Source organism: Salarias fasciatus, chromosome 10, assembly GCF_902148845.1.
Source record: "Salarias fasciatus chromosome 10, fSalaFa1.1, whole genome shotgun sequence".
Lineage (NCBI taxonomy): Eukaryota > Metazoa > Chordata > Actinopteri > Blenniiformes > Blenniidae > Salarias > Salarias fasciatus.
In genome coordinates this window covers 14,603,823-14,630,177 of record NC_043754.1, presented here as the reverse complement: position 1 = coordinate 14,630,177, position 26,355 = coordinate 14,603,823, and the positions used below count along the sequence as shown (strand labels likewise).

The window sequence follows — 26,355 nt, the reverse complement described above, 5'->3', positions numbered from 1 at the left end:
TCTGGGTTCTCTGACTTCCTCCCACGGTCCAAAAACATGCCTGTCAGGTTAATTGGTCACCCTAAATTACCCCTCGGTGTGAGTGTGAATGGTTGTACGTCTCCATGAGTTAGCCGTCCAACAGACTGGCGACCTGTCCAGGGTGACCCCGTCCTCGCCCACAGCAGCTGGGATTGGCTCCAGTCACCCACGACCCTGAGAAGGACAAGCGGTATAGAAAATGGATGGATGATGTTGCAAACGAAACAGAATTAGACAATTCAAACACACCTTAAAAAGGTTAAACAAAATACCACAGATTTACTTGATGAGTATAAAGATACATCACATGAGTATAAAGATACATCACTTCTTAGTGTTAATAATACACTGGAAGTGTCAAAAATTTACACTGAAAATCTAAGAAATTTACACACCAAGTGTTACAAAACAACAAAACTTGGTGTAAGAAAAGACACTTTTATTGGTGATAAAATAACACTGTGGGTGCTAAAAATTTAACACGAGGAGGGAGTTAAAATGTTAACACTTTCAAAAGAGTAAATATAACTCAGAGTCCGTGAGAATTATATGAACACAGAAAAAGTGTTAAATTTAACACCATGGGAGTTGAAATAACACTTTCGATTTTGCTGTGCAGGAAAGTCAAGCGTCACTGAAAGTTAATTACTCAATGCTCTATGCATCAGAAAGATGCTTTCTATATTATGTTCCACAGGAGGACTTCCTGTTTGTGAGATTTCTGCTGATCTCACTTGAGAATCAACCAAATCACTAAGAACAACCCCAGTGTAGCTTTGATGAAGTGAAGTGAAACCTACAAGATCTCAGAGCAAGGGTGGAGACACCAGGTAGCTTAAGATAGCCGGAGAGCAAACGAAGACGTGAGGTGTGGGAGAGTGACTCAAGTCTTCGTCTTACGCATCTTCCCAGACGCTAAACTTACCCTCCGCTCACTTCAGCTCAAAACAAACGTGTTACCAGATACTGTCACGTCTCATACAACTGACAACTTTTACAATTACAAGTGTAAATTCTCGTCACTGAGTTGAATGGAAAGTAGAATTGAAAGACTTTATCCTTCTCAGAGTGATAATTAACCAGGGAGGACTTATCAGAAGTCTTCCCAGAGGACTCTGTCAATGCTAAAGCCGGGCCTAACAATGATTTTCACAAGCTGCTCTTCATGAACTCAATGAACTTTGTTGGTGCAACAAGAGGCAGAAAGATCAGAAGTAAAGTCATGTAACGTCTGATCTGATGTGCCACGCATGAAAATCACTGTGTGGTTGTTTCACAAAATACTTTGACACCTCCCTGGAAGTAATAGAATATATTCCCGTCTGGTCACAGTGGCTATGAGATGATGTTTTTCTTCACTTTAGAATAAAGTACTGTAAAAAAAAAAATGAAAACAGAACTGAAACTGTGGTAAGTCTACACACACTTTATTTGCAGAGGTTTTGCTGTCTGTTGGGAAACTGAGGTGATGCAGAAAATATTCAACTTGTGGTCGACGCTCAAATGTGCAGTTCATTTAAATAGACACAGTTATTGAACAGTGTGTGACAGAAAATATGTGTTCTAATATCTGCAGAGCTCAGAGCTACTGATCACTCAACATTTTCACAAGCTGCCACCTGTTTGTTGGGAAAATATATATTTTCCATTTATCCTCGAAAAAAATATTTACAATCATGATAGCGGTAAAAAAAATGCTTTCCTGTAAAGCAGCATTTAATTTATCTGATTTTGAAAGAATCATTCATTGTTGGCTGTGCTGACTTTAAATTCAATCCATCCTGCTCACCCGGATCATCCACAGATGACAAACGTGTTCTGAAGTCATTATGAGTTGAAGAAGGGGGAAATAATTCACTAATTTTAAATTCAAAAACTTCAAGAAACACAAATTGTGTCACATGTGGAGCTGATTTCAAACTATTAGAAAAGTAATTTTCAGTCTCATGAACCACTGCTAGAATAAGTTCTTATCACTGTCCTCCAATGGACAAGACCTTCATCTTTAATAGTCTCCCATACAGTATTTTCATCCATATAGTTATATAATCATTTTGTTTTATGGTGTCTTCTGTATTTCCTTGTAAAGCACTGTGAACTGTCTTGTGTCTGAATAGTGCTAAAGAAATGAATTTCCCTTGCCTTGTCTCATGACATGTCTTGTTATTCGACGGTTATCAATCCGACCTCTCTATTTTTGTTCACATGAAGAGATTATCCATATCCATATCTCTTTGGTATTTATTGTAAAAAGTGTTGAAAATGGTTTAAGTTAATTGTATAAAACATGCACTGACACTGTCACCAAGAAAAATAAGAAGAGGCTCTTCCACAAAAAAAAAAAAAAATTAAAGATAAACTTTAAAAATTGTCCATATGAAGAAAACACCTGAACAAGGTCTGAAGCCTGGGAAACTTGACTGTGAGATGAACAACGAAACAGCGAGGCGTGAGAACAGCAGTGGCTTGATTCTCAAAACAGAAACACCAGAAGGAGAACAGGCTCTAAATCAGTCTGCTTGGTGTCAGACAGCAGATCAGACATGCAGCACCGTGGATGTGGTGAGTGACAACTGAACAGAGCAATGCCAAATACCTTTCCCATAATTTACAGAGATTCTTAGAACCTTCTTGATTTTTCCATACATTGAACAAGTTTATATTTATATCAATGAAATGCAGTTTGGTAACTTCATGAAAATTTGGTCACGCACTGTGTGAAAATCACGGAATTGATTCTAAAATGTGATCACATGTTAATATGTGTTACAGAAACAATGATTTCCCTCTGTATGGTTGTGATGGGCCTGGCAACAATGGTTCTGACAAAAGGTAATTCTTTTTTTCTTTAAAGGATATGAAAAAGGTACTTACAAACTAAAAAAATGTATATTTTAATAATACTTGAATGTTGAATAAGTTTGAACTTTCTATGTACAGTTTTCTCACATGTTCTAATAACATTCATTTGAGACTACCTGGTGAAAATGTTTCTGTAGATGTGGATTTCAGTCTGTTTGGTTCTCTCTATTATGATGCTCCATCAGTAATATTGGAATTTTTTTCTCACAGGATCCTTTGAATGCAATTTCTCTGAACCCAATGAATCTCATCTGTGTCTTGGAGAAGAAGGACAGCCATTGATATTCCATCTGTCAAATGTGACACAGTCTGAGATCCGTCTAGTAAAGGATGGCAAATTTCAGGTCTTGAAAAGGGAGCTCTCTGGAGAAGTGAAATCACAAGAGGGTTATGAGTTTGAAATCATTGACATGGGAACATTCAGTCTCACCAACAGCAGGAAAAATCACTCTGGAAATTACATGATGCAAGAATTCAATTCTGAAGGAAAGTTACTGAAGAAAACCACCATGAGAGTGGAAATATCTGGTATGTATCTTTAATTTGTCCATGAACTAACAAATGCAGCATTTTTTTCTTGTATTCTGAATAGTATTACTCAGTATTTTATACATTTCACAAAGAAACACATTAGGGTTATTACCAATAGAACTAAAATATGACAGAAAACTGTCATTACATGATTTTGTCTCCATTACATGTTTTGCACTAAATAACAATAGAACAAATAGTCAATAATTTTTATCAGTCTGAATTTTTGTGATAATTGATCGGATACTTGAAATAGGAATTAAAGCTAACCTTTCATTTCACCTTTAAAGCTGTTAATGAAATAATATTTAGAAGAGAGAATTTCATTTGAGTCATTATTTCATTGTTAAGAAATTGACACACTGCAGTTTTCAAATATTGTTCTCTTGTGTGCGATATATACTATTGATTTATTCTGTGCAAAATTTAACAATGTGCTTTATTTCAAATCCTTAACAATAACATGCATGTCAGGTTGGTTAAAAATGCAAGTCTGAGCCAGACTGTCAGACTTTTATTAGTTTGGTACCACACATTTTTTAAACTCTCAAGAGGGCCAGAGCTTGAAGAAGATACGGCCTACGAAGGGTGAGAACACAGTGTGTGTGTGTGTGTGTGTGTGTGTGTGTGTGTGTGTGTGTGTGTGTGTGTGTGTGTGTAAATATATATATATATATATATATATATATATATATATATATACACACACACACATACCCACACAGAATGATCTGATGTACTGAAAGATGAAAAAACTGTAATCTCTAAAGTGACAAAGGCTGACAAACAATACAGCGAGGTGAAGAGATAAAAAGTACAGAGTTCTGTCCACCAGTGTATTAATGGTATTGGAGACATGCATGACTTTAAACTTTTATTTTTCAAATTGTATTTTTCCTTCCACAGCAGAAATGACTTCAACTCCAACCTCAGTTACTGGACCCCCCGGATCATCAGTTCCACGTCTGTTTCATCAATTTTTTATAACAATCTTTTTTTGTTGTTATTATTGATTTGAACCTGACCATTGCATGCTTTGTGTCTGCAGATGTCAGTTCCACCTTGCCTGGACAGACTGTGGTCATCATAGTGAGCGCTGTCAGTCTCGTTCTTCTTATGATTTTCACAGTTACTCTTTCAACACTTCAGATGAAACCAAGACATCCTACAATCAACAGAAGTAAGCATAAGTATATAATCCTGTTTCACAAAGTATGTTAAAGAGCCTCGACTTCTCGGAGCTAAGAGCAGTTTTTTGGTTCTCTTTCACAGGAAACTCCAAAACTGAAGTAATCTACAGGAATGTCAGTGATTACCAACGCAAGAGGAAACAAGCCGAGTTCAAACCAGAGACGAATTGATTCTATTTCCTCCGAAGTCTATTTCCTCAGATTAATTGCAAATTGTGACTGAATTGTAATTTATTGTGTTCTGTTTAATGTATTTGCATTATTTTTAGCATGTTTAAAACACTTAGAAATATTTCATATAATTATATCTGCAATGTTTGATCCTGAATACATTCAAATTTAAGTCAACCTGATTTACTTCAAACATTTCTAACAACAAAAGCTGAATAATCTCACGTCGCACACTGAGTAACAACTTAGTTTTTTGTGAATATTTACATTTTTAATGTTTTTAATAGAAACTAAGCTGGGTAAAAAAAAAAGCAAATGATACATTTTGTCCTCTTTCATCTGGAAAATTTTTTTCTGCTCTTGTTTGCAGGAGAAGGTTAAAGCTTTCATTGTTTTTTTGCTTCAAAATTTGATCTTACACAAAATGTGTTTGTGGGTGTCTTGTTTCTGTCCCTGTAAGAGAGTGATGAATGTCGTATAGGCCTATAGGCCTAAATTATTAGAACTAAATATCGCGCCTGACATCGAAATGAAACATATTTCAACTGTTCAGTGTGGTCATTTCTTTCAAATAACGCCTGCTGCATAACAGTGTCTAAAAAAAATCAACTGTCTCTTTTTGTTTTGTGTCTGAGGTTTTCTTTTTTCAGATTAGCAGCAGCTGAAGCAGAGACACTGCGGAAGGAAAGAGCTGTGGTTTTCAACACGGCCTGTATTGTTCTGAAAGTTTGATAATAGAAAACAACAACCATAGAAAACATATTTACCTTGTAACAATACAGTTCAGATCTTCTGAGTGAATGCACATTTCCCTCAATATATTTCACACTTGATTAAATTAATCTAAGTGCCATTTTTTTGTGATGAATACAGCATTAATGGCAATATTTATTCTTTAAATAAAATAATAAAATATCTTTAAACTTATCCAAAACATAGCAGCATTTAATACTGACATATGAAGTTGTTTCAGCTTTTTTTTTTCAATTTCGATTTCAAGTGTTTTCTTCTTAAAAATAAGATGGGTTTGTACATTTGATGAAGGCAGTTAACCGCATTTTTTGTACCTCATTGAATTCATAGAATGAAAGTTTCAAATGTAACTACAGTTCTGTGAATCCTGGATGACTGCCAGAAGGTGGAGCTTAAAGCACTGAATGCTTCCTTTGCTCACGGGCAGTTCAAGTATGCATGCCAACAACGTCACTTGTGACCCCTGGATGACCCAAGGAAGGAAATAAGTTCCGGTTTCAAACCCAGGTTCAGCTTCTACAGAATCTTTTTGTGTGAACATGTGGATTCTGAGTGACAGAACGCTCTGGTGGTCATCTGGGATTTGTAGAACCGTAATTACATTTGTAACTTTCATTCTATTTCATCCCTACTGACCACCAGAAGGTGGTACTGAAAGCACTGAATGACTAATACCAGCGCAGTCATGAGGAATCCCAGGGACCAAACTCACTGAGAAGCCTCTGCAGAGCCAATGACCATGCCCAGTGGATGGGGAGTGGCGGCATTCATGTTGTAAAACTTAGAAAAAGGTGCCTGTGTGTGACTGTCATCCAGGTTGGCCAAAGATGTGGACACCACTCTGGTGGAGTGGCAGCACACACCCGACGGAAGAGGGCACTTCGCCACCTGATAAGAATAGTAAATGGTATCCATGATCCAGAGAGTGGAATAAACACTGCTTGGAGAGGACAGAGCCTCCATAATGGACTATAGATGTTTGGAGGTATGAAGTCGAGTAGTAGCGCCGATGAAGTATCTCAGGGCTGTTACTACCCACCAGAGTTCCTCCCCGTCTCGAGGACACTCAATGGAGAGCTATATTGTGCAAGCCTTATAGGCTGAATTTCAGCGACACCCGAGAGTCTGGGTTGATCCGCCCACACTGAATAGACTGTGGACCCAGCAGTTCCGTTGGGAAAAGAACAACGTTCGGTCTTGGAGTGGCACCTCTAACATCCGAATACAGTGGCATTGTGGGCAGATAGACAAAGCATGTACCTCACGCATTTTGCCAAATTTAATGGCCAGCAAAAATGTGGTCTTGTGTGGTGCCCAGCGTAGCTCCACTGTTGCCAGGGCTCACAAGGAGGCTGAGACAAGCCCTCCAGCACCAAGTATGGATCTCATGCTGGAGCCCGTGGGGCTCCCAGGGGTTGAGACCCTTAAAGCCCTCGAGAAAAAAAAAGACACCGGGTTGTGGCTCCCAACTGTGCCATTTCTAACTTCATCATGCTGGGCTGATATTGTTGCCACTTACATCTTCAAGGTCGAGGTGGGCAATACTCCAAATTTTGGTATCGATCCGATACCAAGTAATTACTGGGCCAGTATCGCCGATACCGATACCGATACCGATACCGATACTTTTCACTAGGTTCACCAGGCAGTTTCGCTGTCTGACGCTGTAAAGTAGCTCCCAACAGTTCCTGCTCCTCTCCCTTATCTTAACGTTGCCATTAAAGAGTCACTCTGTCTGTCTGATCAGCAGAAGGAGAAGGGGAACTGCACACTGAGCCTGAGAGAGCCGAGAGAGAGAGCAGCACTATTTGTAATTACTTCACCAGGATAATCAAACGGGACCAAGATTTTAAAATAAAATAACAATTTTTATTAACCAACAAATAATACCACAACAATGTTATATTCTGTAAGTTCTCGGTGTCTTACTGTATTGTATGTTTTGTTGAAATTGCTTCCAAAAAAGATAATGAGTTAAAAAAAAAAGAATACTACAACAACATCAACATTTGAATAAAAAATACTTCCTATTGCCTTTTTAACACACAAAAAATGTCAATACTAAAAAAATAATATAAAAAATTTAACAGTATCAGCAGTACAACAAAGAGTACCATTACCCATAGGTATTTATAAAAAAAAAGTCAATAGTGCAAATAAGAAGCAATATACTATTGGCTCTTTGCTCCTTTGTCAATGAGCTTATACCCTGAGGTCCCCTTTTTGGCCCTGGATATTGTGAGTAGTTATACTACAGTAAATAAATACATCTAAAAAAAAAACCTGAAAATGCACAGCAAATAACATGATAAACAAAACTTTAAAAAAACACAAATGCTGCGTCGACTAGAACAGAATAGAATAGTCTTTATTGTCATTGCACAAGTTACCGAAGTTACTACCACACAGCATCTGGTTCAGAGTCACATGCTTTAAATAACTAGTTGTTAGTGCAAATATGCTGTAAACTATAGTTGGCTGTCATTCACCACCACCTTTGATATATATATTATATATTTTTTTTAGTTCCATTAACAAAATCTGCATTTATTTCAATTGACTAAATATATGAAAATAGTTTAATCACTGCTAAAACGACATCTTTGACCACCCATTGAAAAGCACACATTACATGATGCTGTCTTTATCTGAAGCTGTTAAATAATAAGTCCACGCAGCACTTCTTTGTCCGTCCACCATCGCTTCCCCTCTGTCTCTCTCTCTCTCTCTCTCTCTCTCTCTCTCTCTCTCTCTCTCTCTCTCTCTCTCTCTCTCTCTCTCTGTGCTCCGACATGGCAGTGAAGAGCAGAGAGAGGACAGGAGGGGCGCAGAGCGCTAACAAGTGCCTGACTACTGAAGTGAGCTCAGGTCCGAGCAGAAAAAAATATGTATATCGATCTCAATGTGCTGGTATCGATCCGATACCGATACTAACTTTGGTATCAATACTATTGATATTTGGGTCGATCCGCCCACCACTACTTCAAGGTAGATGGAGGGCGACTTCCCTCTACTGGGGTGTGCAAGTATACAGAACAGTGGAGGCCGCTCAAAGCACAGTGTCCTCCCTGCGGATGTTGCACTACTTAACAACCTTTCCATCTACTATTGTACAGTAGCCAGGTGGACGGCACTTTAACCTTCAGAGTGACCTGCCTCACAGGCCCTGAACAGCTGCTCAGCAGTGATTCAGGCCTCCAAGTAGCCAAATACATTAGTGGAGCCAGTGAAGATTGGAGTGCCAAACCTGAACTCTGTGCTGGGACAACAGATCACACCTGTTGGGGGGAGGACCGGGACCATGGTTCACTGCAAGAGAGTCCCGGAAGCACAGGACCCACACAACAGTATGTGACTCTCTTGAAGAATTCTCTGGCAGTTTCGGTCAGATCAGAGGAAGCTGCAAAGAGGCGCTTACCACGGAGGCCCTCTGGCCAAGGGTGCCCCAGCGCATAGGTTGTCCATCCCAGATAGCAAAATTCTTATTGCCCATATCTGGCCTATACCTGACATGTTCATATGGCCCACATACCGCGTGGAATGATGGCACTTGGGAGGTCCGCTCCTGTTTGCCGAAAGTGGGCCACAACCAAGCCTTCACAATGCCAGATGTCAACCATAAACAGGCCAAATCTACCAGCACTCAACTGAATGTGGGCCACTAGCAAAACAATTTTGTGCACAGTGGCCCAAATTTGGGTGAGTGCTGATTTATTTGGTCTCCTCTTGGCTGACATTTGGCACTGTGCTGGTTTGGTTGTGGCCCACTTTTGGCAAACAACTGTGGACCACCTTTGTGCCATCATTCCATATCGTATATGGGCCAGAATAAAATCATACAGTGGCCCACATTCGGTTGAGTGCAAGTTTATTTGGCCTGTTTTTGGTTGACATCTGGCATTGTGAAGGCTTGGTTGTGGCCCACTTTTGGCACACGGGAGCGGACCTCCCAAGTGCCATCAGTCCATGCAGTATGTGGGCCGTATGAACATGTCAGGTATGGGCCAGATATGGGCCAAAAGAATTTTGCTAGTGCCCCAAATTTGGGTGAGTGCTGGTTTATTTGGCCTGGTTTTGGTTGACATCTGGCATTGTAAAGGCTTGGTTGTGGCCCACTTTTGGCAAACAGGAGCGGACCTCCCAAGTGTCATCATTCCATGTGGTACATGGGCCGTATGAACATGTCAGGTATGGGCCAGATATGGGCCACAAGAATTTAGCTAGTGGCCCACATTTGGTTGAGTGTTGGTTTATTTGGCAGGTTTATGGTTGACATCTGGCAGTGTGAAGGCTTGATTGTGGCCCACTTTTGGCAAACAGGAGCGGACTTCCCAAGTGCCATCATTCCATGGGGTACGTGGGCCGTGTGAACATGTCAGGTATGGGCCAGATATAGGCCGAAAATTTTTTGCTATCTGGGCAGATCTTGTCAAGCCTACACCATGACAAAGTTCTAGGTCAAACATGAACACATCATATAAATGAAGCAGAACTGGTGTCGTGTGAATTTGTGGCTACATATTATTTCGGTACCTCCAGATATTGTGTTAAATGGTGGCATGCAGTGGTCCAGTCTTGGGACTCATCAGGGTCAAAGATGAAGATACCTTCTGAAGAAATGAAGAAATAACCAGACGCGAGAAACAACTTGTGAAAAGTAGAGAACTAATGATCCTTTATTTTTTTAACCTGTGCCCCAAAATAGGCAAAACAAAATAAAAAAAAATAACAAAATTCTGACTCAGTGGAACACTTGTTGACCTCCAACGCTCACTGCAAAACAATCACGGCCCCAGCATCATCTCATCTTCATCTGGCCCTTTAAGAAATGCACAAAAGAACATTTTGTTGACTCAGTAAAGCAGCTCTGTGGTTACTGGACATGGTTGCAGTGAAGTGCTAACTTCTGAGCTGAGGAGCGATACCGAACAATACCGATCAGTGCCAGGCAGCGCCGAGGACGAGGAGCGCGGTGCGTCGGACCGCTGCACAGCGGGGCACACGGAACACAGAGCATCATGGCGCCCCTTGTACGACCGCGGCGCCCCCCTCGGGCCCTGTCCTTACATAAAAGTGAACGTTAACTACCTAACATTTTTGCAGCACTGGCAACCTGACAAAACAATGTAACGTTCCAACAAAAACAGCTAAATGTTTCCAACAGACAGATTAATTCACTCTTTTATTTTTTGTTCAGGGACTTACCTCACCATGACTTCTCTTCTGTTCTGGATAGAAGTCACAGCTGCAGGTTTACAGCAATTGCTTCCTTGTGCCCATTCGTCAATTCAAATATGATGCATTTAAAGGACTCGGTAATTTGGAAAACTCCGACTTGAAGCAGGAAAAACCATAACGGAAAGTAGAATTTGAATAAAGATATGATCCTTCACTGCATACAGACTTAGTAGTTGACTTCATTAACAAAAAACAAACAAACAAACAAACAAACAAAACAAAAAAAAAAAACCTGTCACTGTGGGTGATATGTTCAGGTACATCATGGAACATTCCACTGAAAAAGGAATATAAAGTCATCTTATCTTATCTTATCTTATCTTATCTTATCTTATCTTATCTTATCTTATCTTATGTTTATGGTTTAGTTAATAACAGATGATCTGGACAAAAGAAAAGCAGTAGCAGTTTGCATAGCTATGCATGGTGGCGTAGTAGTTAATGCTCTTGTCTCACAGTAAGAGGGTCCTGGGTTCAAGTCAGTGGCGATTGCTCTAAGACTGCAAGGGAAGCTCAACTTCCCCTAAAATGTCAAAAAATAAGTGGTCCAATATTTACTGTTGTGTGAACATTTCATTGACTAAATATGCGCTACAACACGTTCATCTTTTGTTCAGAATCGGCTACTTATCTCAAGTAATTGACTCGGCTTTTTTCTCACTCCTCCTCGCAGCAGCACAGCGCTTTAAACAGCCGGACGCTGAGTGTCCATGCGGAAGCTAGAGTGGGTTGTTCTGCTGCAGTGAAGCTGGACGCTCATTGGATAAAATACTGGGCTGGTCCCGCCCACGGACGCTCAGCGTCTCTGGGGGTCTATGGGGCAGTGGGCTGTCCTGGACGCTGAGCTTCTGCGTGGTGATTGGATGATCTGTCTGAAGCTTGATTGACAGCGAAATGAGCAAATCAGCGATCTTGAAGTAAAAAAAAGGCACCAAAGTGCTTCTGAAGTTTTTCATTCTGTTGTTCTGAGTTGATTCGGAGGCTTTGCTGATCCCTGGAGACTTTGTGTTTGTGAAAAACGACTAGCGTTGTGTTTGGAGACTCGTTTCGGTCACTCTGTGGTTTCTGTCCTCGACTAGCAGCTGTGGAGCTTCTCCCCTTCTCTCACACAGCGCTCCAGCCTCCAGCAGCTCCAGCTGCTCGCGAGCTGCACACAACGGCAGACAATGTGAATGTTGTGGACCGGATTTTGGTGAAGCCATTTGATAGTCTTCCTTACGAAGAGAAAATTGGTGTTAAACTGCATAACAGATCAACTCCTAAGACTGAGCTGGCGCCGAAAGGTGGGGAAAAGTAACAGGTCCTTTCAGCTGTCCTGGTCTGACAAGGTGAGCTGCTGACTGGAAGTGCTGTCACCAATAAAATGTACTGCTGGCCATGCCTCTGGATGAAACTATCTCAGGGAGGTGTTGTCTGGTCACAAGTGGGCTTTGAGGATCTGTCTAACTTTGACAGGGCATACAAAAGGCATGAAAGCTAATAGAATTTACATACAAAAAACAGATTACACATATTACAATGTATGCTGAAAATGAGCTTCCCCTCTTTGGAAGACCAGCAGCCGCCACTGGTTCAAGTACTGGCCAGGGCTTGGGGCTTTTCTGTGTGGAGTTGGCATGGGTTCCCTATTCTGGCTTCCTCCCACAGTCCAAAAACATGTATGTCAGTTTAATTGGCCACCCTAAATTGTCCCTAGTTTTAAATGTGAGTGTAATGGTTGTATGTTATATCTGTTGTAAGTGTCTGCTAATTGAAATTGTAGATACAGCTAGGAGCAAGTAATAGTGGACAGCTGTTCAATGAGAGAAGCAAACTAACATAGCTTTTCTTGTCTTTTCTTGCCCTGCAACATTTGTACTTCACAAAGTATGGACCCCACCATGTTACATGTGGGCCACTTTAGGCTCACATCCAGATTAGTAGATGCTGATTGCCGTCTTTCTGCCAAAATTGGCCCAAATGTGTTTCAGCAAAGGTGGGCCATGTGCGTTTTCTCGTATGTGGCCCACTGTAGGCTCACATCCAGATTAGTCGATGCTGACTGCCATCTTTCGGCCAAAACTGGCCCAAATGTGTTTCAGCAAAGGTGGGCCATGTGCATTTTCTCATATGTGGGCCACTTTAGGCTCACATCCAGATTAGTCGATGCTGACTGCCGTCTTTCGGCCAAAATTGGCCCAAATGTGTTTCAGCAAAGGTGGGCCATGTGCGTTTTCTCGTATGTGGCCCACTGCAGGCTCACATCCAGATTAGTCGATGCTGACTGCCGTCTTTCGGCCAAAAGTGGCCCAAATGAGTTTCAGCAAAGGTGGGCCACATGTGCTGAACCATATGTGGCCCAGCCTTGGTTCACCTACAGAATAACTATTCCCTACTCTGCCATGTATTTGCCAATCATGGGCCATATTTGTTTTATGAGGTATGGGCCAAATGTAGTATTTACCACATGGGCCAGTTTAGGCTTACATCTGTTTTTTGCGGCCCAGAAGAATGTCTACAGTGCCAGATTGTTGCCTGAAGTGGCCCACATCCATATGCTATCTGGGATAGGTTGGTAATTTCCTCAGGGATAAACCAAGTGGAGGGTGGGTCGGTTGCTCTGATGTGATCCCCGCCCTGCTGAGAGATCCCACATAGTGTGCCCCACCTCCAGATGGAATGACAATCCTCCTGGTGGAGGACTCTGATGGGTAAGGGAGCCCACTAGTGGGCAGATACCTGACCGGCAGACTGGCTGGACAGGGTGCAGCCCACCTGAGAAGTCTCTGGGAGTCTCTCGGCCTCTGGGAGGCCTGCAATGACCAGGTGGACCTGGTGCTGCCCTGGTGGTGGTTGCTGTGGGAGACGGCTGAGTTGTTGTCTGGCTGTACAAGTACATGAATTTCAGGGCCAGGTCTACTGCTCCAGTACACTGATGTTACGTAGGCGGCTCTTAAAGGAGGAAACGGAGGTAACATAAAACCCAGATGTAAAAGGGTGAACAGAGGTGTTTATAAGAAAAGAGGGTTGGAATACAAACTAAGGGACACCATAAGCCAAAAAGAACACAAAACGAAGAAACAAGACTATTCCAAAGGAATAGAACTAATAACTAAAGTAACACAAAAAACAGACTATTTCCCTATAATGTACAAGCACACAGATACAAGCAGTTAATCGCTACAGCCAAGCCAGACGCAATGGGAGGGACAGGTCACTGCTCAGACGCAACCCCAGATTTAACAACTGAACTGCTGTGCAAAACCAGATAGCGCCCCACCTGGAGAGACTGGCATCCGTGGTGACAGTCTCTTGGTGGGCTGGGGCCACACCCAACAGGACGCCCTTGACAGGAAGCCCTGTTCTTCCACCAAGCAGAGCCAGGAGGAGCTGCTGCAACACCCTGAACCTCCAACGATGGTCCCACTCAGCATCCAAGCAGGATCCAGGCCCGAGCACTCTCATCATCCTGGAGGAGGGCGGCACCAGTAGCACAGTTCTGAAACCATACATTGTGCCTGATATACCACTTCTTATGTGTGATAAACTGACGTAATGGGTACGGAAGCCGTATACGCAGCTGACGCAAAAACCACAAGGCCAGCAATGTTTGGCCAAAGATATTTCCAGAAAAGGGAACGCCAGGCTCCAAACTGACCCTAAAAAGTTTGGCTCGGTCGGCCTAGACAGGAACAAGGCATTAAGTTGAGGAAGGGGGTCATGAACACCACCCAGGGTGCAGAAGCTGGGCCACCAGGCTGGTAGCTTAGTTGAAGCTACATCCAGGAGTGGAAGGTTACACAGCGGCTTCCTCTTCCTTCTGCGCTCTCGTAAGATGCCCCCCACCAGGAGAGGTGGATGCGAATGCCATCTTCGTCGGTCATGGCCCAGCTGACACCACCAGTATCACGCAGTAGGTCCAAGAAAACGTCCATGCAATAACCAAGTAAAGGGCACAGGACACTTTGACCAATTAATTGTGGCCGGTTCTGTGTTTTTTGTTGTGTTGTGCTGGGGAAACTGCATGACAGTCAAAAAGGGTAATCGGTTGGACAAGCTGATCTGGAGGTATGTGTTGATGATGGGGAGAGGGGTGGATTCTGTTGGTGAATTGGTGGAAAACAGAATGAGGGCAAGGAATACGCAACTCAAGTTCTTCGTCACGTCCTACGACACACGACTGGGGTTCGTCATGAACAAAGACAAGAGTGCGCTTCTCCTGGCTCAGCGGTCCAAGTACCTGGGCCTGGAGTTGGATGCAGTGACCATGACAGCTGGGCTCTCCAAGGTGAGGCAGAGCTCGCTCTTCTCCCTGCTGCGGACCAGACTGCGTTTCCCGTAGTGCGGGTCCACCAGGTAAGGGCTGTTCTGGGTATGATGGTTGTGGCTCATCCGGTGGTCGTGCCTGGATCTCCTTCACATGCACAGGCTCCAGAGATGGTTCAGTCGCCTCCGCCTACTTTCATGCAGGACAGGCACAAGAAAGTCTCGATTCCGCTGCCGACGCGGGAGGATCTCGCGTTCTGGTTGAACCTGGATCACCTCCAGCAGGGAGTTCGCATAGGCTGCGTCTTGCATCACGTTGAGGTGTTCACGGATGCGTCACTTGCAGGATGGAGCAGCACTCTGGACCACTCCACTGTGGGCGGTTTCTGGGAGTCCACGCCCTCTCACATCAATGTTTTGTAAATGACTGCGGTGCACAAGGTGCTGCTTCATTTCCAGTCCAGGTTGCTGGGCAAACATGTCCTGGTCAGCTCAGACAACACCACAGTGGTGGTCTACTTGAACAGACAGGGGGGGACCAGATCCCCTCCTCTGCATTGCAAGGTGGTAGAGATTCTGCTATTGGCAGATTCTCACCTGTCCTCTCTGAGAGCGCAACATGTGCCTGGGGCTCACAATGTTGGCACGGACAGGATGTCTCAAGGAAGCCCACTGCCCAAAGAGTGGTGCCTATCGCCCTGAGTAATAACCCAGATCTGGCGCAGGTTCGGCCACCCATGGCCGACCTTTTCGCCAGTGCAGAGAACGCACAGTGCCCACTTTGGTTTTCGATCATGTTGTCAGACGGACCCCCTCTCGGGGTAGAGAGGCGGTCCTAAATGCTAAAGCCGGACCTGACAATGCCATGTCTTGGGCAGGTGACTCTTGGTTTGGATGCTGTGGTGGAAATTTCAAATGAGTGCATGCTTACTTGTTTTGTAGTGCTAAGATTTATTTGTTATAACTAACCGTAGTTCTCACACACTCAGATGTGTGAGGAACCACGAATGTTTTGTCTAGAATTTACTTTTCTTGATAATCTCAGCTTAGCAGCTGTGGGCACTCATGAAAGGGTGAGACGAGCAGGGCTAGATCTCCCCCCAGCGGTGGTGTCCACTATTCACTCTACTCTACTATCAAGTCTTACAGGTCTCTGTGGCACGTCTTTGCGTCGTGGCGTTCAGACAAGGGATTGGACCCCGGCTCCTGCACCGTCGGTGGAATTTTGGAGTTTTTGTAAGGACTCTCTGAGTGCCAAATTCCAGTTGGTGATAAAATAACACTGTGGCTGCTAAAAATTTAACACAAGGAGGGAGTTAAAATGTTAACACTTTCAAAAGAGTAAATTTAACTCAGAGTCCACGAGAATTATATGAACACAGAAAAAGTGTTAAATTTAACACCATGGGAGTTGAAATAACACTTTCGATTTTGCTGTGCAGGAAAGTCAATTGTGTCACTGAAAATTAATTACTCCATGCTCTATGCATCAGAAAGATGCTTTCTATATTATGTTCCACAGGAGGACTTCTTGTTTGTGAGATTTCTGCTGATCTTACTTGAGAATCAACCAAATCACTATATTGAAGAACAACCCCAGTGCAGCGCTGATGAAGTGAAGTGAAACCCACAAGATCTCAGAGCAAGGGTGGAGACACCAGGCAGCTTAAGATAGCCGAAGAGCAGACGAAGACGTGAGGTGTGGGAGAGGGACTCAAGTCTTCGTCTTACGCATCTTCCCAGATGCTAAACTTACCCGCAGCTCACTTCAGCTCAAAACAAACATATTACCAGATATGGTCACGTCTCGTACAACTGACAACATTTACAATTAAAAGTGTAAATTCTCGTCACTGAGTTGAATGGAAAGTAGAATTGAAAGACTTTATTGTTCTCATTGCACAGAGTGATAATTAACCAGGGAGGACTTATCAGAAGTCTTCCCAGAGGACTCTGTCAATGCTAAAGCCGGGCCTAACAATGATTTTCACAAGCTGCTCTTCATGAACTCAATGAACTTTGTTGGTGCAACAAGAGGCAGAAAGATCAGAAGTAAAGTCATGTAACGTCTGATCTGATGTGCCACGCATGAAAATCACTGTGTGGTTGTTTCACAAAATACTTTGACACCTCCCTGGAAGTAATAGAATATATTCCCGTCTGGTCACAGTGGCCATGAGATGATGTTTTTCTTCACTTTAGAATAAAGTACTGTAAAAAAAAATGAAAACAGAACTGAAACTGTGGTCAGTCTACACACTTTATTTGCAGAGGTTTTGCTGTCTGTTGGGAAACTGAGGTGATGCAGAAAATATTCAACTTGTAGTCGATGCTCAAATGTGCAGTTCATTTAAATAGACACAGTTATTGAACAGTGTGTGACAGAAAATATGTGTTCTAATATCTGCAGAGCTCAGAGCTACTGATCACTCAACATTTTCACAAGCTGCCACCTGTTTGTTGGGAAAATATATATTTACCATTTATCCTCGAAAAAAATATTTACAATCATGATAGCGGTAAAAAAAAATGCTTTCCTGTAAAGCAGCATTTAATTTATCTGATTTTGAAAGAATCATTCATTGTTGGCTGTGCTGACTTTAAATTCAATCCATCCTGCTCACCCGGATCATCCACAGATGACAAACGTGTTCTGAAGTTATTATGAGTTGAAGAAGGGGGAAATAATTCACTAATTTTAAATTCAAAAACTTCAAGAAACACAAATTGTGTCACATGTGGAGCTGATTTCAAATCATTTTCAGTCTCATGAACCACTGCTAGAATAAGTTCTTATCACTGTCCTCCGATGGACAAGACCTTAATCTTTAATAGTCTCCCATACAGTATTTCCATCCATATAGTTATATAATCATTTTGTTTTAATGTGTCTTCTGTATTTCCTTGTAAAGCACTGTGAACTGTCTTGTGTCTGAATAATGCAAAAGAAAGGAATTTCCCTTGCCTTGTCTTATGACGTCTTGTCATTCGATGGTTATGATCTGACCTCTCGAATTTTCTTAACATGAAGAGATGATCCATATCCATATCTCTTTGGTATTTATTGTTAAAAGTGTTGAAAATGGTTTGTTAATTGTATCAAACATACACTGACACTGTCACCAAGAAAAATAAGAAGAGGCTCTTCCACAAACTTCATGTAAAGTAAAAAAATAACAACGAAACAGCGAGGCGTGAGAACAGCAGTTGCTTGATTCTCAAAACAGAGACACCAGAAGGAGAACAGGCTCTAAATCAGTCTGCTTGGTGTCAGACAGCAGATCAGACATGCAGCACCGTGGATGTGGTGAGTGACAACTGAACAAAACAATGCCAACAATAATTTACATTCTTAGATTCTTAGAACCTTCTTGATTTTTCCTTACATTGAATATTTTTACTAATGAAATGCAGTTTGGTAACTTCATAAAAATTTGGTCACGCACTGTGTGAAAATTGAATTGATTCTAAAATGTGATCACATGTTAATATGTGTTACAGAAACAATGATTTCCCTCTGTATGGTTGTGATGGGCCTGGCAACAATGGTTCTGACAAAAGGTAATCATTTTTTTCTTTAAAGGATATGAAAAAGGTACTTACAAACTAAAAAAATATACATTTTAATAATACTTGAATGTTGAATAAGTTTGAACTTTCTATGTACAGTTTTCTCACATGTTCTAATAACATTCATTTGAGACGACCTGGTGAAAATGTTTCTGTAGATGTGGATTTCAGCCTTTTTGGTTCTCTCTTTATTATGCTCCTTTTTTTTTTCTCGCAGGATCCTTTGAATGCAATTTCTCTGAACCCAATGAATCTCATCTGTGTCTTGGAGAGGAAGGACAACCATTGATATTCCATCTGTCAAATGTGACACAGTCTGAGCTCCGCCTGGTAAAGGATGGCAAATACTGGGTCTTGAAAAAGGAGCTCTCTGGAGAAGTGAAATCACAAGAGGGTTATGAGTTTGAAATCATTGACATGGGAACATTCAGTCTCACCAACAGCAGGAAAAATCACTCTGGAAATTACACAATGCAAGAATTCAACTCTGAAGGAAAGTTACTGAAGAAAACCACCATGAGAGTGGAAATATCTGGTATGTATCTTTAATTTGTCCATGAACTAACAAATGCAGCAATTTATCTTGTATTCTTCATGGTATCACTCAGTATTTTATACATTTCACAAAGAAACACATTAGGTTTTACCCATAAGATTAAAATAAGACAGAAAACTGTCATTACATGATATTGGCTCATTACATGTTTTGCACTAAATAACAATAGAACAAATAGTCAATAATTTTTATCAGTCTGAATTTATATGATAATTGATCAAATACTTGAAACAGGAGTTAAAACTTAGCCTTTCATTTCACCTTTAAAGTTGTTAATGAAATAATATTTTTAAGAGAGAATTTCATTTGAGTAATTATTTCATTATTGACAAATTGACACACTGCATTTTTTAAATAATATTGTTCTCTTGTGTGCAATATATATTGTTAATTTTTTTCTGTGCAAAATTAACATAATCTGATATATTTAAAATCCTTAGCGTTAACATGCATATCAGGTTGGTTAAAAATGCAAGTCTGAGCCAAACTGTCTGACTTTTATTAGTTTGGCAGCACTTTTATTAATTAAAAGGAATACTTGGATGTTGATAATGGTTTGATTTGGAAATTTGATTTGACAAAAAAAAATCTTGATTATTTCTGAATCTTAAACTCACCAGCCACTTCATTAGACACACCTGTCCAACTGCTGGTTAACCAAATTTCAAATCAGCCAATCACATGGCAGCAACTCAATACATTTAGGCATGTAGACATGGTCAAGACGATCTGCTGCAGTTCAACCCGAGCATCAGGACGGGGAAGAAAGGTGATTTGAGTGACTTTGAACGAGGCATGGTTGTTGGTGTCAGACAGACTGGTCTGAGAATTTCAGAAACTGCTGGTCTACTGGGATTTTCACTCACAACCATGCCTCGGGTTTACAGAGAATGGTCCGAAAAAGAGAAAATATCCAGTGAGCGGCAGTTCTGTGGGTGAAAATGCCTTGTTAATGTCAGAGGTCAGAGTAGAATGGCCAGACTGGTTCGAGCTGATATAAAGGCAACAGCAACTCAAATAGCCACTCGTTACAACCAAGGTATGCAGAAGAGCATCTCTGAACGCACAACACGTTGAACCTTGAGGCAGAGGGGCTACAGCAGCAGAAGACCAAACCGGGTGCCACTCCTGTTAGCTAAGAACAGGAAACTAAGGCTACAATTCACACAGGCTCACCGAAATTGGACAACAGAAGATTGGAAAAACGTTGCCTCGTCTGATGAGTCTCGATTTCTGCTGCGACATTCGGATGGCAGCGTCAGAATTTGGCGTCAACCACATGAAAGCATGGATCCATCCTGCCTTGTAGCAACGGTTCAGGCTGGTGTACCCATCTTCTGACGGCTACTTCCAGCAGGATAATGCACCATGTCATAAAGCTGGAATCATCTCAGACTGGTTTCTTGAACATGACAATGAGTTCACTGTGCTCAAATGGCCTCCACAGTCACCAGATTTCAATCCAATAGAGCACCTTTGGGATGTGGTGGAACGGGAGATTCGCATCATGGATCTGCAGCAGCTGCATGATGCTCTCATGTCAATATGGATCAAACTCTCTGAGGAATGTTTCCAGTATCTTGTTGAATCTATGCCACGAAGGATTAAGGCAGCTCTGAAGGCGAAAGGGCGTCCAACCTGGTACTAGCAAGGTGTACCTAATAAAGTGGCCGGTGAGTGTATGTGTGTGTGTATATATATATATATATATATATATATACATATGAATGTATTGATATTGTTGGAGACATGCATTACTTTAAACTTTTATTTTTTCAATTGTATTTTTCCTTCCACAGCAGAAATGAATTCATCTACAACCTCAGTTACTGGACCCCACAGATCTACAACCTCAGTTACTGGACCCCCCGGATATACAACCTCAGTTACTGGACCCCCTGGATCTACAACCTCAGTTACTGGACCCCCCGGATTAATTCCCTGTCTGTTAAACTTTCTCTCCTTTTAACTGTTTCATGCATGTTTTATTGCAACATTTCTTTTGTTATTGATTAGTTACTCTAGCATTCAAACTGGAAAAGGGTTTGAGATACCTTCGCAACATGTAACAAAATCTCTGATGTTATTTAGCAGCTGCAAGTGGAGCAGAAACATTTCATGTTGCGCTGCCAGTTTCCAAAACAGGAAGCCTTTGATATACAGTTTGGTCATTTTTCAATCAAAAGTGATTCATTATCCATAAAACGATGTAACATCGCACCCACCTCACCTGGCAGGGATTATCCATTGCTCCTTAATGTGAGTGGCTGGCTACAAAACAAATCGCTTGCCTTCTGGGGCAGTGCCTTAGTGGTTTGGATCCTTGGGACTTCACAGGTCTTCAGGTGGGCACCCCCTTTCACAGGTGTTTCGTTAATTAGCCCACGACACCTCCGGGGGACTTGACAGCGGGACCAGCGTCCTGGAACCACTTCCTCTGTACCTCGGATCCTCTCCACTTGGCTCTGCTCTCCCTCCTATCTGCTGGCTGGATTGCGCCATTGCTCAGCCCTCTTCAGCCAGAGCCATCTTGACGCTGTCTCTGCCTGTTTCGTAACATTCCCAATCAGCGTCTTGCGCACAGGACCTTTCATTCCAAGGGCTCCTAGTGCTGTCCACAATGATTGCCCTGGAAAACCTCTACAGCCAACTTCGACTGGGAGATTCCAGGCTTTCCAGCCCTTCTGCTGGATCTCAGAAATCAGAGGCTGATACTTCCCACGCTTCCGCTCATGTGCCTCTTCAATCCTTTCCGCCCAGGGCACTGTTAGTTCCAAGAGGACCACCTGTCTGGATACTTTTGACCAGATCACAATGTCAGGACGGAAGTTGGTGTCAATAATCTCTCCCGGAAATTTAAGCTGTTTTCCAAGATCTACTCTTATGTCCCAATCCTCTGCTGTCGCAAAAATTCCTGTGGACACACGTGTCCACTGTGTTTTCCGACTGTGTTGCAGACGTTCTTCTGCCTCACACAGTGCCTGACTAGCTGTCCATTTGCGACCTGTCCGAACTCTGATGTCTGCCTGTCAGACCGCTTCATCATCACTGTCGCGTAGCATCACGGCAAGTCGCACCTTTGCAGTTTTAAATTCTTCAACGACAGGTGGTAGTGGAAGCTGTAACTTACTTCCTGAACTGTACAAACCAATTGAGCAAAAACTTCTGGGTACAGACAGCCACCTTCTCAAATAGTTGTTAATCTTCCTTTCCAAGAGCTCAACCGTCGATAGGGGAACCTCGTAAATGAGCAAAGGCCACAAGAGCTTTGGAAGCACTCCATGCTGGTCGCCCCAGGCCTTATACTTTCCTGGAAGGCCATTCTTCTCCAGGGCTCTCATCCATGCTTCAGCTGGTTAAGCATTTCCTTCACGCTAACTTTATCATTCAGTTGAGCTCGGTACCACTTCCCCAAACTTTTTACTGGTTTCTCCGTGACTGATGGGACAATCTCTTCTCACATTCTGAATCAATAAAGGTCCTGCACACGCCTTTTCTTCAGAACAAAGCTTCTGGATTTAGATGGCTTAAACTGCATCCTAGCAGCCTTAGTCAACTTTACTAGATCTTCTAAGATCCATCTGCCCTCTGGAACTGATCTTGCTGTAATTGTGAGATCCTCCATGAAGGCCCTGATAGGGACTTGCTGAGTTCCAGTCAAGAGTAGAGCACCTCGTCTAGGTTTTTCCACCGACTTCACAAGGAGGTTCATTGCTGCTGCAAACAAAATCACTGAAATGGTACCGCCGGTGACAATGCCAACCTCCAGACGCTGCCATTTGGTGGTGACATTACCGGAGGAGAAACGCATCTTAAAATGGCCACAATAGTTCTGGAGGAGCGGCTGGATGATATCTGGGACATGATAGGCCTTTTGGGTGGCATCTACCAACTTATGTGGCATGGTTCCATAAGCATTGGTGAAGTCCAGCTGTAGGACTGCCAGGTCGCCTCGGTTTCTCTTTGCATCTTCAATAATCTTCGAGATGACGCTGTTGTGCTCAATGCAGCCTGGCACTCCAGGAACTCCGCCTTTCTGCACCGAAACATCTATGTATTTGTTACTCATCAGAAAATGGGTCGACCTTCTTGCTAAGATGCCGAAAAAGACCTTCCCCTCCACATTGAAAAGTGAAACTGTGCGGAACTGTTGTATAGAAGTGGAATTTTCCTCTTTAGGAATGAAGCAACCTTCAGCCACAAGCCAGCTCTCTGGCAGATGCTTCTTCCTCCATGCAACCTTCAGCAGTCTCCATAACCGCCTCCTCAACCTTTCACAATTCCTTTACAGTACAATAAATTAAATGACACACAATTTTACGATTCATCATGGCCCTCTGTTTAATCCATTACACATAAAAGGGGAATCTTTCTAAAGCTGAACAGCCTGACCATTGAATGCTTTGTGTCTGCAGATGTCAGTTCCACCTTGCCTGCCCTGACTGTGGTCGTCATAGTGAGCGCTGTCAGTCTCGTTCTTCTTATGATGGTCACACTTACTCTTTCAAGACTTCAGATGAAACCAAGACAACCTACAGTCAGCACAAGTAAGCATAAGTATATAATCCTGTTCCACAAAGTATTTTAAAGAGCTTCCGCTTCCCTGGAGCTAAGAGCAGTTTTTTGGGTTTTTTTCACAGGAAACTCACAGGAAGATGAAGTAACCTACACGGAAGTCAGAGTGATTTCCAACGCAAGAGGAAACAAGCCGAGCTCAGACGAGGGACAACCTTGATTCTATTTCCTCCGAAGTCATTATCAGTACAAAATGTGACAGATCAAATTACTCATGTTCTGAAAGATAAATGTGGAAAAAGGTCGTTGTTTGATATAAAACAGATTAATTGCAAATTGTGACTGAATTGTGAAATATTGTGTCCTGTTTATTGTATTTGCATTAGTTTTATTTTGAAAAGACTTAGAAGCATTTCATGGAGCTAATTATATCAGCAATGTTTGATTCTGATACATTCAAATTTAAATGAACATGAAGCACAATGATTTACTCTAACATTTCGAACAACAACAAATCTCACGTCACTCATTTTATGCATCATAAAATACAAAGTCTATATATGAATAAATAAATAAATAAATAAATAAATAAATAAATAAATAAATAACAGACGACTTGTATGTAACTCTGAAAAGAACTGTGGAAAAGTACAACAAATGAAATCCCTCCAAGGTTTAAACCATTTCAGTTTTATTATAACTTTATTATATATTATTTATTATAACTTACTTTTTTGTTTGAGTAGTTTTGGAAAAGATTATAACTTTAACTGGGTTTTTCTATCAGAACAATAGTTAGAATGCAGTATAATGTCAACAATATCACTGTATTTCCACCTGCTTCTCCAGAACAATCTGACTTTTATGACAGGTTGTCAACTGTCTGATCAATACTTTTTGTGTGTGAATATTTACATTATTAATGTTTTTAATAGAAATTCAGCTGGGTAAAAAAAGCAGATGGTACATTTTGTCCTCTTTCGTCTGGAAAATTTTTTCTGCTCTTGTTTGCAGGGGAAGGTTAAAGCTTTCATCGTCTTTTTTGCTTAAAAATTTGATCTTACACAAAATGTGTTTAATAATGTTAATAGAACTAAATATCACGCCTGATGTCGAAATAAAGCATATTTCAACTGTTCAGTGTGGTCATTTATTTCAAATAACACCTGGTGCTTAGCACTTTCTAACAAAAATAAATCAACTGTCTCTTCTTGTTTTGTCTCTGAGGTTTTCGTTTCTTTTTTTGAGATGAACAGTGGTCAGAAGCTGAAGCAGAGACACTGCAGAAGGAAAGCGCTGTGGTTTAAACAGGGCCTACGTTGTTCTGAAAGGTTGATAATAGAAAACAACAGCCATAAAAAAGCATCAGTACCTTGTAACAATATAGTTCAGGTCTGTGAATGCACATTTCCCTCTATGTAATTCACTCTTGATTAGATTAATCTAAGTGCTGGGACAAGAGATCACACCTGTCGGGGGGAGGACCAGGACCACGGTTCACTGCGAGAGAGTCCCAGTATGCAGCATGGGACCCACACAACAGTATGTGACCCTCTTGAAGAATTCTCTGGCATTGCCATCAAGATCTTTGGAAACCACAAAGAGGTACTTACCACAGAGACCCTCTGGCCAAGGGTGCGCCAGCACATCTCGGCCCATAGGTTGTAATTCCCTCAGGGAAAAGCCAAGTGGACGATGGGTCAGTTCCTGAGGTGATCCCCACCCTGCTGAGAGATCCCAAATCGTGTGCCCCACCTCCAGGTGGAATGACAATCCTCCTGGTGGAGGACTCTGATGGGTCAGGGCGCCCGCTCGTGTAATATCCAAGCAATATCCAGGTAAAGGGCGCAGGACACGTCTACCAATCAGTTGTGGCCGGTGCTGTGTTTTCCACTGTGGTGTGCTGGGGAAACTGCATGACGGTCAAAGAGGGTAATTGTTTGGACAAGCTGGATTCTGTTGGTGAAGTGGTGAAGAACAGAATGAGGAGGGTGATGGAGTCCATCCCCAGGAAAAGCAGGCACCCCCTGCATGAAACTGTGGTTGCTCAGCAAAACAACCACAGTGCACGACTCCTTTCAGTGCGCTGAAGGACAGAGAGGTTCAGGATGTGGTTTGTACCGTCCAACCAATTGTGTTAAGGGGTATTTTACTTATTATTCATGTTTGTAATGCATATTGATGTGTATGCTACACTATGTGCTGCTGGACACCTGAATTTCCCCTCTGGGGATTAATAAAGTACTTTAACCTTTAACCTTTAACCATTGACAGACGAACTACACAGCAGGCACATGGCCGCAGGACCAGCAAGGTTTAGCAAGGTTTAGAAACTTAAACTGTAACTGTAAAGTTAGTCTTATTTTGTATTCTAAATAACATAAAGCCATTAAATGTGATCCGTCACCATTACCAACCCTGCTCAGGTGTCACAGGTGATGTTGTTGGTACTCGAACACTTGAAGAGAACATTCAGCGCTTTCAGCACCGCCTTCAGTGGGGATGAAATACACCGGCGGATTATGGCTTGAAAAGAATACAGATTCATGCATTGATGTATGATTTCATTTTCCCCCTGAGGTGGGTTAGCGTCTGTATTGAACTGGGTCAAATCTTATAAAGGTAGTGCTAATATTCTGGTTAACTTCAATGACGCATCAGATTGCAATAATGACAATAACACAACTATAGTAGAATCCTATT

At 42.0% G+C, this 26,355-nt stretch overlaps 2 protein-coding genes across 3 annotated transcripts; both read left to right on the top strand.

The window, feature by feature from the left end:
• The first annotated feature begins 2,553 nt into the window (after positions 1-2,553).
• LOC115395214 (uncharacterized) lies at positions 2,554-5,315 on the top strand. Of its 2 annotated transcripts, none has more exons than XM_030100645.1 (6): positions 2,554-2,583; positions 2,794-2,853; positions 3,094-3,411; positions 4,324-4,377; positions 4,463-4,594; positions 4,687-5,315. In XM_030100645.1, the coding sequence occupies exons 1-6, from the start codon at positions 2,565-2,567 to the stop codon at positions 4,773-4,775; spliced, it is 672 nt and encodes a 223-aa protein (XP_029956505.1). In that variant the 5' UTR covers positions 2,554-2,564; the 3' UTR covers positions 4,776-5,315. The 2 variants fall into 2 exon arrangements, with proteins under 2 accessions (XP_029956505.1, XP_029956504.1); XM_030100644.1 differs by having other exon boundaries at positions 4,321-4,377.
• Positions 5,316-18,288: 12,973 nt separating this feature from the next.
• On the top strand, positions 18,289-23,994 carry LOC115395215 (uncharacterized). The gene is made up of 5 exons (XM_030100646.1): positions 18,289-18,318; positions 18,513-18,572; positions 18,799-19,116; positions 23,553-23,684; positions 23,778-23,994. The coding sequence occupies exons 1-5, from the start codon at positions 18,300-18,302 to the stop codon at positions 23,870-23,872; spliced, it is 624 nt and encodes a 207-aa protein (XP_029956506.1). The 5' UTR covers positions 18,289-18,299; the 3' UTR covers positions 23,873-23,994.
• The last annotated feature ends 2,361 nt before the right edge of the window (positions 23,995-26,355 follow it).

Coding starts and splice junctions, on each gene's coding strand:
- LOC115395214 (XM_030100644.1), top strand. Junction 3,412..4,320: donor CATGAGAGTGGAAATATCTG/GTATGTATCTTT, acceptor TTCCTTCCACAG/CAGAAATGACTTCAACTCCA. Junction 4,595..4,686: donor ACATCCTACAATCAACAGAA/GTAAGCATAAGT, acceptor TCTCTTTCACAG/GAAACTCCAAAACTGAAGTA.
- LOC115395215 (XM_030100646.1), top strand. Junction 18,573..18,798: donor AACAATGGTTCTGACAAAAG/GTAATCATTTTT, acceptor TTTTTCTCGCAG/GATCCTTTGAATGCAATTTC. Junction 19,117..23,552: donor CATGAGAGTGGAAATATCTG/GTATGTATCTTT, acceptor TTGTGTCTGCAG/ATGTCAGTTCCACCTTGCCT.